Raw genomic sequence first — 20,725 nt, forward strand, 5'->3', positions numbered from 1 at the left:
AACTGCGTGTACACACACACACCTATGTTCAGTGGGACTACTTGGTTTATAATCCCTACGGGCCCCGGGGGCTTTGCTCTCAGGCCCCTCAACTGGGTGAATACAAACCTGCCTCGCTGAGTTATGGAAACGCAGATGGAGATTATCATGCTTCCTCCTGACACACACACACACACACACACACACACACACACGCACACACACACACACACACACACACACACACACACACACACACACACACACTCCTGGATCCAGGTAAACAAAGGACAAAGAGGGTCAAACACTGTAAGAAAAGTGTCAACGCTGCAACAAAAATGATGACTGGATTATGGACTTTGTGTGTGTATATGTTTGAGTGTGTGTATATGAATGTTTGTGTGCTTGTGTGTGTTTTTTCCTGTACTTATATCTTTGTAAGGACCATTTTAAGCAAAGCACCCCTACAGGGTGAGGACAGTTTTGGAGAGTGGGGACATTTTGACAGGTCCTCACTTTTTTAATGGGAAGTTTGAGAGTTAAGACTTGGTTTTAGGGTTAGGGTTAGGCATTTGGTTTGGATGGTTAAGGTTAGGGTAAGGGGCTAGGGAATATATTATGTCAATGAGTGTCCTCACTAAGATAGAAGGTACAAACGTGTGTGTGTGTGTGCATGTGTGTGTGTGTACAAAGCCTTCATTTACTGTATATGTGTGTGTTGGCTCTTTGCATAATTCCAGCACAGCTTGACATTTAATTGGTGTAATTAACATGTTTAAGGACACAATCAATTATACAGTATTTTAGGCAGCCAATCATTCATGCTCAGGTCAGTGTGTCACCTGCATGTGTTGATTATTTAATGTTGTGTAATTTCTGTCATAGTTTGTGGTTGATATTAATGTCTTTATTCTGCACTGGTGGAAGAAGTATCCAGATTTAAATGCTCTGTAAGTATCAAAGTAAATGTAAGATGTGCCCTTGGCTTTTATATGATTTTATATGACATTATTAGATTGATAAAAGTGACCTGTCAGTGTATACAAGTCATTTTTACGAGAACTACAGCTGACCAGAGACCCAGGGGATGGATCAGTTAGGAAAGTAATCATGTTTTTTTCAAACTGCACATTAAATGTCAACCAGTGAGGCAGAGGTTCAGCACGAGTGTGTCTGACGTCTGCCTAACTAAAGGTCACAAACCAAAAAGACTGGAAGCCACTGGGTTAATCTTCAGTGATCTGTTGTGGAGTAATCATGTGTACTTTTTAAAAGATGAATCTAAATTTGACAGATTATAGTCACAGAAGTGTAGTGGAGCATTTCCTTCTGAAGTGCAGTGAAGTAGAAGTATAAAGTAGCAGGAAGCTGTACTTTCTCACAGTTATGAGGAGACATAAATGCACTTTAATGTAATTTTCCAGCACTGGTTTTCTGTGAGTTTGGGCATGCTCATAATCTTAGTTGTGTTTGCACAACCAACATCTGCATGACTCATTGTGATGGTAAGATTTCATGAATGCCCAACGGCACTACTTCTAGTGACAGAAAAAAAAATCTGAAATCACATGCAACACGACCAAAGAGGAGAATACAAATTTAGAGCCACTTATTCATTGTTGTTTTGGGGGAGAAGATCAGAGATGTGAGGGATCCAAGTTAGATCACGGGAGCATCTGTGAATTTCTTTCATCTGAATATTCATAACCTTCAAATGATTATTTGTGTCAGAGAAGGGGAAGGGACACGGTGGGGGGATGTGAAGGTGCGGAAACTGCTAATAGAAGGATGAATAATAAAGCAAGATTTTAAAAAGGAGCACAAAAGGGAAGAGTGGTCATTTGTTTGTCCACACTTCTCAGATTAAAAAGACATTGTTTACTTGCTGTCTGCCAGCCTCAACACTCAGAAATATTTGTTATGCTCTTTACCAACCATCCACTCCATCCTGTCTTTAAATTTCACTTCAATTTCTTTTCTCTTCCCCCCACCATCCTCTCTGGAGTGATCTTTATCCCCCCCAGTCCCCAGTATCCTCCCACACCCTCCCTCCCTCCCTCTATCGCCATACCCCCACATCCCCACCCCTCAGCGTTTAGTGATTAATGCGATTTTTAATTGTCATGCTCACTTTTATGCTCATTAAAGTGTATTATGCAGCAGTTAGGGTATTAAAGTTCAGTGAGAAATTTCATGCATACTGATGAGAATGCAAATGAGCCCAGCGTGAAAAGGATACTATGGTTTGTGTTGTGAGTGTGTGTGTGAGTGTGTGTGGGTGTGTGTGTGGGTGTGTGCCTGTGTGTGTGTGTGGGTGTGTGTGTGATTATCCCCAGGAGTGAGCGTCGTGTGTCATTATCCCCCATGCTAGCCGTCTTAGCAGAGCAGAGAGTCCATCCATAGAAATCATTTTAATGGGAGTCTTAACACATTCTTTATGCTTGAATACCTGGACTGTATAGAACATATGTATATGAAAGAAATGTTGCATGGGCTTTATTTTAAATAAAAAAAATTTGAAAACAAAATCAAAATTAAAACAGCTTGAGTATCTGCTGGAAGATTTGTAGTCGGTGTACCATGTGTGTGTGTTGTGAGCAAAGCATTTTAATGAGCTTTAATTTGAATAGTCTAACTACAGCTGTATTTAAAGCTAAATGCTAATGCTACTGTAGTTCTGTTGAGATCACATGTTTTTGTCTATAGCCCATTTACAGCCCTTATCACCAAAAGCTCTCTTGACCTCTTTTCTGTGTTTTTGTTATGGCAACTACAGACACAACTGCATGCTTTTTCATGCTTCGATAATTGTATCATATTTGTTTCTTTCATTTTTGCATCTGCCACGTGTTAGAAACGTCATCAACACGCCCACTTGCTCCCAGTTGAATTCTTTGGAGGGTCTCCTGCGGTTTTTTCACATCGGCTCATTTGGACATTCTCTGGAGTTTCTACCAGGGAGATATCTTGAGTAAGTCCGTAGGCAAGCTGTACATTTTCAGCTAATTCTGACTCCCGAGTTCAATCAGAATGCACCAATAGATCCAGTCTAAAGACAGCCCCACGGTACATTAATGAGGCGTCTTGATGAAATGTATGAACTCTGAAGATAAGAACCTTATTATCATAATAGGCGTTTGAATTTTAAATCTAATACAGTGAAAGTGAAATGGTGAAAAAATGGACACAAACTCAGCTGGTAGAAGACGGCTCTATCTTATTCAAGCCAGTGTGTGGTGTGTGTCTATGTTGTTGTCTTCCTCTCGCAGCCCTCCTACTGTTACCACCATGCTGAGTGAATAGGCTCAGTCATTACTTTGCTTCTGCTGCGCTGTCTGCAGGGTAAAATGAGACAATAGTAAAGATTTTTAACCGGCGGCCTAAATCATTTACACAGCATGGAGTGAGTGTGCTGAAATGAGGCTGCTGATAACGCTGTCCTGCAGGAGCAGCAGGTGGCACTGTAACTGGAAAATGATGGCAAGAAAAAGAGACAGATGAACTCATTACAGTGACAAACAGCGTGTTTATGCACAAATAAAACTGTTTAAAATCACGTCTGAAATGTTCCCCTGGTGCTGATCAAAAGGAGATACCAGATATCATCTTCAGATGGGGCTGCTGGGACTGGGAGCTCTTTTATTTATTTATTTATTTTCAACATCACAAGCTTTGGCTCTGTATTATAAAATATAGTGTCAAAGAACTGATTGTTTTGTAGTTTGTATCCTGGAAAGGAGAACTGCTCTTCTCTCCCAGTCCAGCAAATCAGGTGGCAAAAGTATATGTACACTTCAAATCTGGTGACTGGCGTTTAATGTTGTGGCTGATCAGTGTTAGTAAAAATAGCAAACACACAGTGCAGAAGTACTGCATTCCAAATTTTACTCAAGTGAAAATACTTTATATATATATACTGAGTATTAAAATATATTTAAAATACCTAAAGTAAGAGTACTAGTTATGAAGAATGGTGTTCTCAGAATAATATTACAGCATATTTTTGAATTGTAACCATGGATACAGTAATGAGTAAGCATTATTTTAATGTTGTATCAGGTAAAGTTGGGGCTAATTGCTGAGTAGCTTATAATGTTTACAGTATTATATATTAGCTGATTATACTTTGAAGTAATGATTCATATCTGCAAGGTAACTAAAGTTGGCAAATAAAAGTATTGGAAGTCAAATTATAAAGTACAATATAAATAAGGAAAAACTTGAGTAGGCCTACATAAACTCTCCACGTGTGAGTGTCTCGGGGCAGAGAGCATTAAATGACGACTCTGTGTCCCTCTGAAAATGTCGCACTTCAAACAATAGTGTGTACTGTTTTTGAGACAGGAAGTTATTTGTACATGGTAATAAATTTGGTCACAGCAGTTTAAGAAGAAAAACATTTTCATAATGAACCCTTTGTTTCAACCATTGTCATCTGTTTGGGGACTGGTCTACACCTTTGTACGACTCCAGGTGAAAACACATCTGATAAAAAAAGAAATCCAGCAGTTGGGCCCCCGAGGGCAACTGGACGAAAAACAACATGACCATTGTCCACAGTGAACTCTGTCCAGTTGTCCTGGGGTGTCTCATTTTCAGGTCCAGACAATCAGGGTCAAAGAATCAGTTACAACTCCTTTTATTGTCCGATATACAACTCTCAGTATCAATACCACTCACAGCACCGTATGATAAACACTAGGTTACAGTCAAGAGTGTGTCGGACTGGTTCTTGGCTGGAGTGTATTTTTAACTTTACCAAGAATGATATTCAGAATTATTTTATGTAAATAAAAACAACATACTTCAGTCTAAAATATTCCATCACAAGGAAAAGTCCTACATCTGAATTCTTACTTATGTAAAAGTGTAAAAGTATTATCAATGTAAAAGTATTTACTGAAAAAATATTGGTTAAATGTACCTTTTTGGGCGTGGGGTTTTCTTTCTTTTTATTCTTTAACATCAAGCTAATGTAGGGGAGTCAAAAGTACAATGTCTGCCTCTTTAATGAGCAGAAGCATCAACTAACTTAAAACTGATAAACTCAACTCAGGCCACATTGTGTACATGGAAGAATTAAGTGAATATTAAAGGGAAATTATTTTCAAACGCATGGCAATAGAAATAGTCTATGGTCGCAGCCTTATAATAATAATGATAATAACAATATTATTTTGCAGTTAAAAACAAATGTAATGAAGAAAAACAACAGGAAACAAATACAATCAATTTGAAGATCACTCAGCATTAGAGCACGAATACAAAAATAAAATGTAGTACAGATGAAAACCTGAGATAAGATAAAACATTGAAGGACAGTACAGTACTTCTATGGTGGGATTAAATACGCTTGCACTGTGTTTGTGTGCGTTGATCAGTTGATACAATGGGGAAAAGGCGAGAGATAAATGAGCTCAGTGTAAATCCGATGGTTCTGGAGTTCAACTAAACTTGTTTCACAGAGTTGAGATATGACTTCATTGGGGGCAATTGTCCAATAAAGCCGCTTCCTGCCACTCCGGCTCTGAACATTTGTACACCGTGTGACTCTCCTCATGTTTAACTACATTATTAAAGCCGCTCTTCGGGGACATGTCTCCGCTCTTCCTCCGCAGCCCTCCTGCTCCTCTGCTCGGGCTCTCACACGCGCCGGCTCCCTGCGCATGTTCCGGATAATGAGCCGTGTTTTCATCCGACCGGTCCCCCACATTCCTGCGGAACCTGAACGTCACACGGGGCGGAGACGCGTTCACTGCCCCCTCCCCCAAAACCACGAGGCTCCGGTGTTGACAGGCCAATCACCGCCCCCCCCCCCCTCGGGCACCGAGCGCTCACTTCAGTCCCGACCCCAGCTCCGCTCCGCGGCCGCACAAAGCCTCCTCTCTCCCCGGCTGTAATATCTGTGAACGCCCGCCGGTCAAACCCAGCGCCCGGGAGAAGAGACGGTCGTTATCGCGGCGACCCCCCTCCCGCCATTTAAAGCTTTTTATTCGGGGCTCACAAAGGATTAGCGGCCGTGCGGGAATTCCGCCCTCACGGAGCTCAGCGGCCAGACCCCGCCTCTCCTTCATTTGTCAACAAAGGGGTTTGACAAGCCCGGAGAAGCCCTGCCTCCATGTTCCCATAAAAGGATGATTTGGCCATACACGGCCGACAACCGAGCCGTGGGCAGCCGCTTTCCCTTCCACATCCACGTTCATATGCTGCGTTGACTTCCTCCGTCGCCGTTAAAGCGGAGCTATCATGGCGGAGCGCGCACAGCAGCCCCCGGCCAAGCGGCTCTGCTGTCGACCGGGATACGGCGCAACATGTAGGCAAGGCCAGCGGGCCGCGTGGGCGCCGTGCTGCGGCTCCGCAGCCGCTCAGGGCGACTCGAGCAAAACCCAGAACCCGGAGACTCTGCTGGACATCGCGGCGCGGAGAGTCGCGGAGAAGTGGCCGTTCCAGCGGGTCGAGGAGCGCTTCGAGAGGATCCCGGAGCCCGTCCAGCGGCGGATCGTGTACTGGTCCTTCCCGAGGAGCGAACGGGAGATCTGTATGTACTCGTCGTTCAGCACGGGCGGGGAGGAGACCGGGAGTAGCGGGGAGAGCGGCGACGACACGCGGCTGCCGTTCCGACGGGGCATCGGTCTGCTGGAGAGCGGCTGCGTGGACAACGTACTGCAAGTCGGTGAGTGATGCGATGGAAGCCGGCGAACAGAGTGCAAATACAAGGGTACACGTCTTTAAACCACCCAGAAAACAAACAACTCGGGCTGAGTTCGATCTCATTTGTGTGGACGACGAGAGGAACGTAGGCGGATGAAGTGACAGGCTGTGACAACAAAGGGTGAAGCGGTCAGGCGACAGACACACAGAGGCTACAATGGGGCTTTAAATCTGCTGGGTGCATGAATGGCAATGTGTGACTGGGGCATTTAAATCCTGTTTTGCTCGGGGGCAGTTTGAATGTGAAATGCAGGGAGGCTGCAAAGCCTCCAGATCCACTAATTGCGTAGAAAATGAAGCTTGCGGCTTCAAAGAGAACAGGAATCCCCACCACTGACCCGAACCCAGCACCATCCACCGAGAAACCACCAGAGAAAGAGGATAAATACACTCCTCCACTGTCCGCTGCTGCTTTACAGGCGACAATGTGAAATACAACCACGCCGGTCTGTGACACAAAAGTCCCAAAGATTTGAGGAAGCTGCTATAGCATTAGAAAGCACCTAAAACTACCCAATGTGTCTTTCCTCCTGATATCAAATTGATTCAAAAAATTGCATTTGGATGTGGTTTTGTATTTAATGTTCCGATTCATCCCTGATCTGCTGAATTCATTGCATCCAGAATCCACAGTAGCACACAGTATGACCTTTAAAAAAAAAAAAAAAATCAGTGTGAACATGATTACATAAAACTATTGAGTAATAAGGGAAGTGCCCAGCGTTGGGTTGGGTCTCAACTGACACACATTAGTTTTGAATGAGTTGCTCTGTGTGGCACGGTCGAGGTGCTGTTGAATGATAATTGTATGGGCACATTGTGTGTTTTGTCTGCCTGCGTGGAGTTTGATCTGTTGTGCTCCGCTGCTCTGCAGCTAGGAGCTAATAAATGTGAGCTGCTGAAATGAAGAGGAGTCAAATATGGAGTCTCACATTATTGTTGTAATATATTTAGACCAAGTGGAGCTCCAGTATGTTATTAGTGGAATGGTTATTCTTTAAGTCCAGAATAACAGTAACTGGACTGAATTCACTCTGTTTTTCTGGAGGCTAAATTGGGAGCAGACCATCAGAGTTGGCACGTCTCCGTGGTTACAACCCTTTCTGATGGCAGGCGTGGATGAACAGGAACAGACACTTGTGTGCTGAGTTGACAGTTCAACTTTTACAACACCAACAACATGAATCAGTGACTCAGCGACATTTGATTCAATGTCATTTAGTGGCAGCCCCCTGCACACACACACCCCCTCTCCATCCCCTATTTTTCGGTGCTTTAAAAGAGCACAGCCCTCTTTGAGATTTTAATCACTCGGCACACATATCAAATACCCAGCATTCCTATTGTGAATTTGGCACTTTGTTCCTATTTTCATGTTCATTTGTGTCTTTCAAGCTTCCTGTTGCCTCCAATAGGAAGGCAAACAAAAGCATCTTTTCACTCCCTTGTTAAGTAGAGGAGATTTGGAAGGAGGAAGCGTATTGAGCTCGACGGTTCTTTTTAAATGGGCCACGATTCACGCCAGGCTGCAGCCAATTGGTTCAGGGTTTTTTTTGTGTGTGTATCTATAATTGAAAAGAGAAAAGAGAAAAAAAAGCCGACCGAGTGTGCTTGGCAGCGAGAGAAGCAGATGTGGTGTTGAATTGAAGAGATAGCTCACTTTAATGAAGACAGGCTTGAGTTTGGAGCCTTTATCAGTGCGTGGTCAGCCGGGAGTCTTTGAGCATGTTGCGGTCTGTCACCTGTGAGTTCAGCGGGCCCTCAGAACACCTTCTCAGAGGGGACTGTAATCCCATTACTCTGCATGGTTAATTTGAATGGTAATGCAATCTGAGCACATGAGTTTCTGGATGACCGCCCCTCTTTCCAACCACTTTTAAATGCAGGAGGTTCATGTGGGCTTTGTGTACTCACTGAAGGGCCACGGGGAAAACACACACACACACACACACACACACACACACACACACACACACACACACACACACACAAACCTCTGTCCTGCCAAAGTGAGAGGCCTTTAATATATTCCCACATATTGGGAAATGTTTCTGTTGGGAAGAAACTGAATCTGGGTTGTTATTCCACAGAATGAGGGGGGTGGGCATGCTTACAAAGAGGAATAACAGTAGTACACACACAGACACACACACATGCACACACACACATGCACACAGGGAGGGTTTCTTGGCTGATTGCACTCCAGCCTGGAATTTGCTGGAAAAATAGAGCCAAGAAGTGATAAATAAAAGATGTAATCTCCCCACGTGTGGGCTGTACCAGAGCAGGGAGGTTTTCTCGCTGCAGACCTTGAGGAAATGAATTGGCACACATTGGCTGTGTGGACTGTCCACAGCAAACCCTCGCTGTTAATCAGCGCAAAGATAAAATAAGCTATCTTTCCCATTGCAAGAGAAAATACTGCAGCTTCTTGAGTTTAGACTTGAGGGCTTCTTCATTCCCATGGTTGGAGCCAGTGTCATAGTTTGTGGCGATGTAATTGAACCAAGAGCTTGATAAAGCTTTTCCACCGACACCAAACAATAACGAAAGTGTTTATTTGCTGCAGAGATATTTGTCCAATAGTTGGCTTTCTGGTGATTTAACCCCCAAATGTCAATAATTTAATGTTTCCAGCTTTTTAAATGTAAGAATAAGCTTCATTTCTTTGTCTTGATAGTAAAGCGAGTATTTTGGGTTAAAAAGAAAAATTCAAAGAGACAGAAAAAAGGTCAAATGTTGGTTTTGCAGTTTTATCTGTTGCTGAAAATTTCATTATTCCCTTATAACTGGACATAAATGGTTGCCATCAGTGGTTTAATTGGCTGTAACTTTTAATTGAAAGTAAGAATTCTAGGTCAAGGACCTTACACATCAAATTTCCCTGAATAATTAATAAAGTGAGATTACATTATTCTGTTTTTATTTTGTATATGCAATCAAATCCTGTAGCTGTGGCAGTAAAATATTCATGGCTCATAAAAGACAGGGTGGAGGAAAAACGTGTGAACTTCAGGGTGCAATTAATTCAGGTTCAAAAAGAGAATGTGTAAGTAAAAAAAACAAGGGAGTTTTACAGTGTCCAAACCAAACTAGATCTTCACTAAACAAAGCTCAGACGGCACCTTATTGAAACTTATTCAACAGCATCCATATTAAGTCCTCGGAGGAAGACCAGTCACTTTGCTGTGAGCTTCATGCAGAGTAGCAGCTTTCATCTAATTCAGTTTGCACTTGAGGGTCATGAAGCAGAAATCTCTGTTTGCAGAAACCGGTGCCAAGATCCCTTGATGTCAGGGAAAAGATAAACACAGCATATTATAATTGGCTTTATACAATAATTAGAGCTTAGCAGCTTTTAACCACCACAACACTGTGTCTGAGGTACAAAGATACGTTCAGCCAAAAAGACTTCTTCCAACTATACCATCACAAAACTTCCTCCATGCACTGACATGTTGAATAGGGACTATACCTTCATTTGATCTGTCTCTAAGATTTAAAGAATAATTTTTTTTATATCTGTTGTTAATTCTTTCAAAAGCTACATACCATTTCTTTCTCCCAATGATGAGTCCAGAACCTCCCACATCATTAATTAAATCATTGAAATCAAAGAAAAACAGCATATCCTCAAAATTATGAAGTACATTGTATAATATTACTTGTTGCCCTGGATCTAAGACACGAGTCTAGTGTTGCGGTCACTATTAGAGGCCTTACTATTTATAATTCTTTCGACAATTTGTTTTTACTGTGGCACTAGAAAGGTTAAGAACCACTTTCTCACACTGCAGAAAGAGTCTGTACCTCAGTCCTCGATGACGGAAGCCCGTCTCCATCTCTGCGTTAGGATGTTGACGTGTAGGTTTGAGCTGAAGTATAGGCTTCAGCTACAAGTTGAAGTATAGGCTGCAGTGTTTATGTGCACTGAGGATGGTTATTTCAGTAGGAGAAGCTGCATGCGTTCAGACAAAACAACTTCATAACAGAGGGGGCAGAGATGTAAAGTAATGTACACCGTCACATTTACCGTAGCAATGAAATGCATGATTTCTATATGTGGTGGGAAACAAGTGCTGTAATGTGTTTGTTGCCCAAGCTCCTCGGTCATTAGGTCACATTTTACCTGCCTGCACTCTACATGAGGTCAAGTTCAAGGTTTTTCACACTTTATCTGATGCTTCATCTGTTCTTCCATCTGCTGTATAAGGTGAAGAGTCACTGGAATATCAATGCTGATAATCTTCTGTGTTTGTAGTCGATGAAATCCTCCCCCCCCCCCTTCTCTTTTCCTGAACAGCAGTGAAAGCACCTCAAGAGACAGAGGACGGTTGCAACTAAGGATTATTTTCAATATCATTTCATCGGCTCATTTTTTTCTTCGTTAGTGGATCAATCATTTGGTTTAAAGATGTCAAACACTTTCCCAGAGTCTGAGATGATCTTCAAACGTCTTTATTTAGTCCAAGATGTTCAGTTTGTAATTAAAGAAGAATTGGTACATTTAGAACCATAACAGAGGCCGTAGCGTAGCATTTTTTTTTTTGCTTGAATGTGAATATAACTTAATTAATTATCAAAATGGATGCAGGTTGAGCTCTAATGTGAACACAATACAGCACTTACAATGACCGAAGAACATTTAGAAAACGTTGATTTTCTTTCACAGTAAATCTATTAAGGGCTGTAACATGAGATTTTTTCATTATAGATTAATTTGCTAATTATTTTCTATTCTATGAAATTAAAAACTGTGAAAAATGTCCATTATAATTGACCGCTGCCCTTAAAATGTGTTATTTCATTCAGAAAGTTAGCAAATTCTAAGGTGACACTGGAGAACAGTTGGTCCTTTTTTGTGTGAAAAATGGAGCTGAATTTATTTTCAGTATCTAAAGTGCACATCTTAACGAGGCTCATTTCGTGTTTTGAAAAAACTCAGTCATATCTTAGCAAACTGACATATTAGACATATTCATAGATTAACAGTGATTTAAACTTGCTGAAGATAATGCTATCGCTACTGTCCACCATGGTGTGTGTGTGTGTGTGTGTGTGTGTGTGTGTGTGTGTGTGTGTGTGTGTGTGTGTGTGTGTGTGTGTGTGTGTGTGTGTGTGTGTGTGTGTGTGTGTGTGTGTGTGTGTGTGTGTGTGTGTGTGTGAGAGAGAAATGGTTTTAACTGAGTTAACATCAGTATTACAAGCCTTTTGTTCACTTTAGTGCAGAATTTGAGATCCTGTGGTCAGGTCTGTCACTGGCCTGTTGCTTCACACACACAGGGCTGATAGGGAGTGGTAGTCTGCGGCACGTCCACCAAGATCTAATGTGTCTGTAGTTTTCCTCACGTCCCATCATGTGATATTCAAGAAGTGCCCCACTCTGTCTCTGTGGTAAGATGTGAGGTTGGGTTTGCCGGGAGCGTTGCATAGTTTCACCACACAGTGAAATCTCACCAGGTCTCTCTGGTGCACTTCTGTCATCACTGGAATGAGACCAACTAGAGTCCAGGCAAAACTTCACCTGTTCTGCTCCGTTAAAGGACGTTGTGGCTCAGCGATCGTCCAATGAGGTGCGGCGTCCAAAGACAAGTGTTAACTCCCTCTGCAGTCAGCATTACGACCTCCTGGCTTTCAGTGGGAAGAAATACTTAACTGTAAAAGTATTAATGCTTGAGTCCTCCATTCAAAATCTTTATTAAGTGAGAAGTACACAAGTGTGAGGATAAGTGTGCTTAAAGTATCAAAAGTAAAACTGCTCCTCTTGGAGTAAAATCTCCTTTGTGACTGTTATGTTATTATATTTGACATTAGATTATACTGATGTATCAGTGTGCAATTATAATTTTACTGCTGCTAGATGAAGGCAGTATAAACTACTTTATACGCAGTTCACTGTGTCCATCCAGTGGGTCGCAACCAAGGGCTGGAGCCCTTCCAAAGGGTCACCAGATAAATCTGAGGGCTCACGAGATGATTAACACGAGAGGAAGGAGGAGAAAACAAAGTTCTGATGCGCAAATGTGTATTTTTGGTGCAGCTGCTGTCAACTCAGGGACGTCTGAAACATGATAAGGAGCCTCAAGGCACAAAGATAAGCAAATACTGGTTTATGATTTGACTGTGGTTTTTATGTTTTGTTATGTAAAATTGTAATCTGAAAAGTAAATCCAGCCAACAGATAAATGAAGTATAAACTATATATTTACATCTGAACTGTAGAAGAGAAGTATTAACTAGCATAAAATGGAAATGCTGATTTGTTGTTATAGTTTCAGCTCTTGACATATGAGTCAAAAAAGAGTTGGGTGGTGTTTTGAGTTTGTTGTGGGGACCGGTCAGGGGCATGATTTGCAAAATAGTCAGACATTTCATACTAAAACCTCATTCAGAGAAGAAGAAATCCCTCTTTGACACACTGCTACTTGTTTTATCTTGGCTGGTCGGAGTCATTCTGTTCAGAATTACTCTGTTAAATTATATGATTTGGTTTCAGTATGTGAATAAACAGAAAATGTAATTGTTAACTATATTGAGAATCGAGTTAAAATGCCGGACGTTGTCTGCATGGTTCCAGCTTTCCAGATATTAGGACATGCTTATTGTCCTTGGTTTTATTTAGATTTAGGATTGATGGTCAGGAAAACCAGACAGTTTGGGCAGATTTAAACTTGAGTTTTTCTTTTTACTATTTTGTGTTATTTGGATAAAATGATGATTTTATCATGCTGAAAGATTATCAATCATGCGTCCCTTTTTCAGACAAAATATCAAATAGTCTGGTTCCAGCTTCTAAAATGTGAGGAGTTGCTGCTTTTCTCCATTATATCATTTAAAAAGTGAATATTTGGGGGTTTAGGACAGTTGGTTGGTCAAAACACCCAATGGAAAGATGTGATATTGAGTATTAGGAACTTATTATCCTAATTCATCATCACAATTCTGTGAGAAACAAACATTAAGATCCTCTGTCAATATCAAAGTTTCATATGGGCAGCTTGTACTGATGTTGTAAACATATCAAAGCATTAATTTGTGCACACACACACACACACAGATGCTTACATGTAGCCCCAGGCGTCTTGTACACACTGATTACTGCCGGCTAGCTCTCTCATCTGCAATTTTATGAAGAATCAATGAATCGGCAGGAGGAATGCAGGAATGCTGAGGGGACGTGTGCACATGCACACAGACACCGTGCTCAGGCTTTTAGGCTGTTGATCAGCATTAATGGTGTATGCATAGCACCTCAATATGCTTCTGCTCTGCAAGATCGATTTTTATTGGAGCAACATCGGGCGATTGCTTTGATGCAAATGCCTGCATGAGGCCAGCCCCTGGCTAACCCTGCCACTTTGAAGTACGGTTTTACACTACATTGAGCATATTTGAATAAAATTAAAAGCGAAGAAAGAGAGATTGTAACAGAGGCACTAGTTGTGTATATGTCCTTCAGCTGAATCAGTTTTCCTGTTGTTGTTGCTGGTTGAAGTCTTGGAGTCCTTCCCAGGTATTTTCCAGGTCAGCGACGGACACCACATGGAATTTAGATGATTTTTCTTTTTCATTTCTGCATTTCTAAACGTTTTCAGGGGACTATTTTCAGTGACAGATTAATCCACATTTGGTTCTCTAGTGAGTATCTGAGACAGCAGGACATGCGTGGCACGGGGTGCAAATAAAGGGTGTTTTTGTTCATGATGATTGCAGCATAAACAATTATTTGAACGACAGAAAATGAATTGATAATTGATAGCTTCCTTTTATTTTTCAAGCAAAAATGCCAAAATGTTTCAAGACCCTTTGTCTGTCTGATAAATGTGTTGACAATTGTTGGGTTTTGGACTCAATGCGAACGGCACCTAGAAGTAAAAACATTTTCAACAGTCAGCACGTAACATCGCTTATCAAAGTAATTGTTAGTTGCAGCCTTGATGAAGGGCAACGTCTCCCAGTGTCACTGTTACACTTGTTTGTACAATGGAGCTCTATGGTACTGGGGAATAAGACCTATAGGCTTTGCAACACACAGTCTGCGTTAGTTGGATATAGTCAGTGTTTGATTTGTTGAAGGTAACAAACAACCACCAGTGGCCAAGTTTGTATTCTTTAAGGGTCGGGCTGTAGCTAGTCTCCCACCAAACCTGCTCCCATATGGTTTCTTTCTTTCCACATCCATCCACGTCTCCCTGATCTGTATTCCTCTGCTGCGTCCCCATTAACCTTCAACTGGAGGGAGAGGAGAGGTGGCGCAGCAGCGAGGTGGGTGGAGGAGGGGAGGGACTAGTTTTCCTCCGCCTACCTGTAATCGACTCGATAAATCCTGTTTTGTTCTCATTGGCACATGGCTTGTCCAACACCACCTGTCCATCTAATGCTGCTGATAGCGTGAACAACTATTGTTTTCATTTATGATTGATCGGCTAATTATTTTCTGGATTAATAGTTTGTAAATCACTCTCTGCACATTTAGATAATCAAGTGATAGTTTGACATTTTTTGAAGGTAGATTCATTCAGACTAATCAATTTACTCAAGAATATAATTGGCAGTTTAACTGATAATGGAAATAATTTTTAGTTGCAGGCATATTCATGTTTACTATCACATTGGACAAAGGAAAGCAACATATTCCCACAACTGAGAAACGAGCCGAGGGAATATTGGAAAATGACAGAAGAGACTGATTGGTTTTAAACATAGCTGCTGATTATTTCGCTGATGAACAACTGATTGATTAATCCACTTATTCTCTCAATATAAGACAGACCTTTGCCTCTCAGGGTTTGTCAAAACAGTCTCTTTTCTTGGGGGCGTTTGGAGAGTTTTATAAAAACTGAACCGTCTCAGCAAGTCAAAGCCTGCCCCTGTCCTCACCTCATCGGGAAATCTGGGCCTCTGGGGTGGTCTCTGAAGAGGAGCGCCCTCAGACCCCTGCAAACAGAGCACTTTAGTAAACAGGTGAAGTGCTGCGAGCATTTCATAAGCATTTCATCATGTTACATATTGGTGCTACTCACGATTTTCTGAGGTCATCATCTCCAAATGTCCTGTTCTGGGTGTTTTTTTCTTTATTTTCTAATGAAAAATAAGCTGTGGTTCACCAAGAGAGAGCGAGAGAGAGACAGAGGAAACGAAAATAAAGGTGTTTGCTGAAGGGCCTGTGCTGAGTGTTGCAGCCTGAGAGAGAAGCACAAGCTTTTGTCTATGTGCAGCAGACGGCTCCCCGCTCCCAGCCCCAGTGTTTAATCAGAAGCTGCTTATGAGCAATGCTCACCTTTTAATGGGAACTTAAAGGTGCCATCCATCAGAGGCTGTTACCTTATAGCTCACTGCCAGGCCATGCTTAATGAAGACTGATGGTCCTCTGCTCGCTCCTCCTCAGACAGCAGAAACGCATACATCATTGCAGTTAAAGAAATGCACTGTATTTGGTGAACCGTCTTGAGCTGCTAACAGCTAACAACCAGCATGTTGACTTGTGTCAACGCTTGTAGCGCAAATGTCAGTCAACCGTCCCACAGAGGCCTTAAGCGCAGAGCATTCAACTTGGGCTTGAGATACTGTAGGTTTCCCTCCTGCATGTGAACCTGCTCTGGAAGATCCAGTATCTGTATGTCTGGTCTTTTTCAGCACAGGAAGCAAAATTATGATAAATGCTCATTCATTTGATTTGATTTGATTCAGTCATTTATTCACCACATAATCCTTCTTGCTACTGCTAATTCCAAATGCCTTTCCCTAGAGGCGCCTTTACAACAAGTCAAAGAACATATTTATAGACGGAGTTGAACTGTTTCTTAGTTAGCTTAGCCAAATTCACAAACAGATCCATTGACTGTGAACACATTTAGATTTCCTCATCAGCGTTGTCACAGGACATGTAACCATTAACTTCATTCAGCTCTTTACTCAGGGTTCTCCTCTCTGGTTCGGGTTTATTATTTTCCACATGCTTCACCTTCTGCACTGGTATCTGTATCTGTATCTGTATCTGCATCAGCAAGCACAGAATCTTGCTCTCCTGGTCCAGCTGTAGCTGCAGGCCTTTCCCCAACCTCCAGCAGAGCTCCCTGACTCACATGATATGTTGCTGCTTTTGGGCGAGTGCCTTGAAGTTTCAACGGGCACAGCATGTTAAAGTTTAGACAAGTAAAACCAGGTTTCGAGACGCGTCCTGAAACTGTTTGATCATGGATCCATTTTCTAAACACTTCCAGGCAAACTGTTGCACAACTCTGTCGCCACATTCAAATTCCTTCATTTCCTCACGACTTCATGGTCTCATTGGCGATTGTTGATAGAGCTGTACTAATAAGTGCTTGGTTTTATAAGCCACCTAACCATTTATGTTACTTCAAAAGAAAAAATGACAAACATCACGAGTTTCTAGCTTCTCTATGAGTTAATTCTCCTCTTTATGTTCTGTGACGGCAAACTTAACCTTGGCTTTTGTACATTGTGATGGAGTTTATCGTGTTATTTTAGACTTCCATCATAAAGACGGGGGACTTGCAATAGAAAAATAAAAAACATTGTTAGAATCTAAGCAGCAGAGGCAGAGATAGCCTGACCTTTAGTACAAGTCAAAGCTGAAACATGCTAAGTCCTACATATCCCATAATGATGCAACACCACAACATCTTTCATGTAGATGAGAAGAAGGAAGAGCAGAGATTACGACTAAAATTAACCATAATTGTCATCATGGATTAATCTTCAGATTATTACCTTCTGTGTAAAACATAACAAAAGAATCAATGTTGCGATCACAATTTTACAAAGCCCACATTGATGTCATCTAATTTCAAGTTAAGCCCAATTAACAGTCCAAAATAAAAATATATTTAAATGTCTATGATGCTAATAAGAGCAAAAAACTAAAATTCTATCATTTAGGAGCGGAAATAAAATGTAATGTTTGGCATGTTTACTACTAACGATTAATCAATTTTCAAAATAGTTGCAGATGAATTTTAAGCTTACCACACTGTTTCTTGATAAATGCACGTTGGGAGTGGTAGTTTATATCTGGCCTTATGTAAACAGACTCTGACCTTTATCATCTTTATCAGAAAACCAGATATTTTCTTTTCTACTGTGTAACACTAGAGTGATCTAACATTGTCCATGTGAGACTTAAATAAAAATGATCTTTCAGGTTCTCCTCCCTCCAGAGCCAGCCACTACTTTACATGTGTAGTCAAACTTTCCATGACGAGTAAAGTGACATTTTCTTTATTAGTAATATTGGCGGTGTCTCTGTTCAATAAAGAAAATAATCAGGAGATGATTTGATGATGAAGATAATAACAACCCTGTATTATTCTGCTCAACTATGAGTTTTTTCAAAGAACCAGTTGCTCTACAAAGCACACACACACACACGCACACCTCAGATTTGACACAAGCTCTCACAAGCCCGGCAAACTCATCCGGGATGTTTCAGCACATGCCTGGCATGCGCCTGCATGTTGAGTCATTGTTTTCATCTGTTGAACAGTATCGGTACGGGATGTAACTGAGAACTGTAAAGACTTGGCTTTAATGCATTTTAAAGCAGGGAGGGGAGGCGAGTGCATTGAGGATGATCAGATGTGTGCATGTTGGTGAATTTTAAAAAGGAGGGGAGTAGAAAACGCTGAGAACAGAGGAGATTTTAAGGCCTGCTTTCAAAATAAAGGTTTTAGTTCTGCAGAATATATTATTATATTCTAAATACTGATGCATTAGTGTGATAGAGGCAGTTTAGCTGCTCGATGTGGAGCTAGTTTTACCCGAAGTGCTTTGCATACAATTTTGTAGTTGTTTCCAGGGAGTGATGGGCATTGAGAAACATGTAACAGTAATTTGATTACTTTTTTCATTATGGAGTCATGTAAGGGACTACAATTTCTAAAGTATGGGGCTCTTGAGCTGCTTTCAGACATGTAATGAATTCCGGATAATCAAATAAATGTTTTCGTCCTGGACTGCTAGTCAGACGAAAATATAAAAAAAATCCTCTTTAGGATTTGGGAAATAACAATCGTCAATGTTTGCTATTTTTCACCAGTCAAGCTGCTCTAGATATGCACAGACCTTCAGGTGATGTGATAGTCAGAGTCAGTTGCTGCGGACATTCTCTGGAGTTTCATCTGCCGGACATTTAGTAAAACCTCCAGATAATGTCAGAGTTAGCCCATGTGAAAAAACCCCCAGGAGATTCTCCGGAGGATTCACCACGAGCTAGTGAGCATGTTTATACCTTTTTTAACACGCGACAGATGTAAAAATACAGATGCAATACATGTGAAAGACACTGATGAGGTGAGACGGGCTGATGCCGGTATTGTTGTGATGTAAACAAAAAACGAATTTATACGTTACGTCCTGCCTCCTTCACCTTCTCTTGTAAATGGCTCTAAGCTGAGAATCTCCTGCTGCGTTGTGCGTGTGCGAAAGGCAACCTCCAAAGAAGGTCCAGGCTCAATTGTGCAAACATCAGCCGGAGTTCATGTCTGAAAAGGCTGTCTGTTACTTTGACAGTTTAATAGTTGGTGTGTTCATTGTCTTACAGTGCATTTCGAGAAGGGCTAATATTAGCTGGGTGTCTTTGTGTAGTGGGCAGTGTGGTGTGGTTCAGGTGCGGGACAGGCCCTATAGGTGTCTCTGTCTACACGTGGGGCTTTGTTGAGAGCTGTGTGCAGTGACTGAGGAGAGGCTAACTGCTGCTGGGTTTTCAGTAAGTCCCTCCAAACTGTACAACTGCTATTTGTTAAACTGCAGTGTCTTGTCCTCTGCTTCTACACACGTTAAGTACAAAAGATGCAACGAGTAATTGATTTATAGTTTCCAAGTTACCAGCATTTTTCCCACCCTAAGAGTCGGGGCCCCTCAATAAATCTCACATGATGTGCGATGATTAATGGGGGAGGAAAACTTCAAGGCTTTTCTCTCATCTTTGCTTTATGGTGAAATATTGGATCAATTATTCACCTTGGACTTCAAAATGTTATATAAACCATCTGTGAAGTTTAGAGGGGAAACGTGTCTTAGTGGAAGTGCAAAAAAGCTACAAATGATCTAATTTGAGAAGCTGACTTCATCGAACATTACCTAAATGATCAATTAAGTGGTTGCCAACTAATCAACTGATCTGAGTGGCTCTCGTCATGGCCGCGTTATGATTCCTGTGAATCCGCTGCACATTTGCTCAACTTGCTTCAGCCCCATAACTGAAAAATCTGCATTCAACAGTCCAATCAATCTGAGTGTGTGTGGGGGGGGGGTGTGTGTGTGTGGGTGTACGTTTTTGTGTGTCTGTGTGTTCAACAAAGAATCTATCAACATACCCAGGGCTTGTCTTTGTCTCGGTGTGACTGAGAGTAGCCGTTTAACTGTCAGCGTTTCATCATAATGCTGTGCCTATGAGAGGAAAGCATATTTTCCTACAGCGTCACAGAGGAGGAGGGGCCCCTCACTGTCCAAACAGGATGCAGGTCGCACCTTATTGTGGCTGTGCATCAAACCAGATCTACACACCCTCCGCCTACTTTCTATTTAGGCTAAACAGACAAAACGGCTTGCTCAACATTTCTGGGCAAGAAATGGCTCTGCCTAGACAGCAGGTCTGACTGGACTGAAAAATAAACAATACTACTCCTTAATCGTTCTGAACTTTCGTTGTCAGGACACAAGGTTACTTTAGTTTCTGTCGCCCCACGTTATCTGTCTGTCGCGGTCCAAACCAACCAGCTCTTTTCCTCTCTGCCTCTCATCGACCAGCTGGAGGTGCCTTCCTGTTCAGCTGTGATGTGGTTCATCACGCCGCCTCGCAGTTTCTGAGCGTCCTAGCCATGACTGAGTGGCTCAAACACACGCGACACGAGTTACAATCATGGTCGGACTCAGATGTACAGATATTAATCCTCCTCCCTCACACAAGTGGTGAATGAAAATGATATTTGTCCGTTCTGGAAAGAAGCTAATTAGCCAGAACGTTTAGGATCTATATCCTCATGAGTCTCTCTTTGTCATCTCTGACGTGACT

The 20,725-nt window shown here is 41.8% G+C and overlaps 1 protein-coding gene across 2 annotated transcripts in view; it reads left to right on the top strand.

The window, feature by feature from the left end:
* The first annotated feature begins 5,812 nt into the window (after positions 1 to 5,812).
* Positions 5,813 to 20,725, top strand: part of zswim6 (zinc finger, SWIM-type containing 6) — a 44,028-nt gene continuing 29,115 nt past the window's right edge. For both annotated transcript variants that reach the window (XM_035184725.2, XM_035184726.2), the window contains exon 1: positions 5,813 to 6,652. In XM_035184725.2, coding sequence (XP_035040616.1) covers positions 6,226 to 6,652 — 427 coding nt within the window. In that variant the 5' untranslated portion in view covers positions 5,813 to 6,225. The remainder of the gene's footprint in view (positions 6,653 to 20,725) is intronic.

This window comes from Hippoglossus stenolepis, chromosome 18, assembly GCF_022539355.2.
Source record: "Hippoglossus stenolepis isolate QCI-W04-F060 chromosome 18, HSTE1.2, whole genome shotgun sequence".
NCBI classification, from domain to species: Eukaryota; Metazoa; Chordata; class Actinopteri; order Pleuronectiformes; family Pleuronectidae; genus Hippoglossus; species Hippoglossus stenolepis.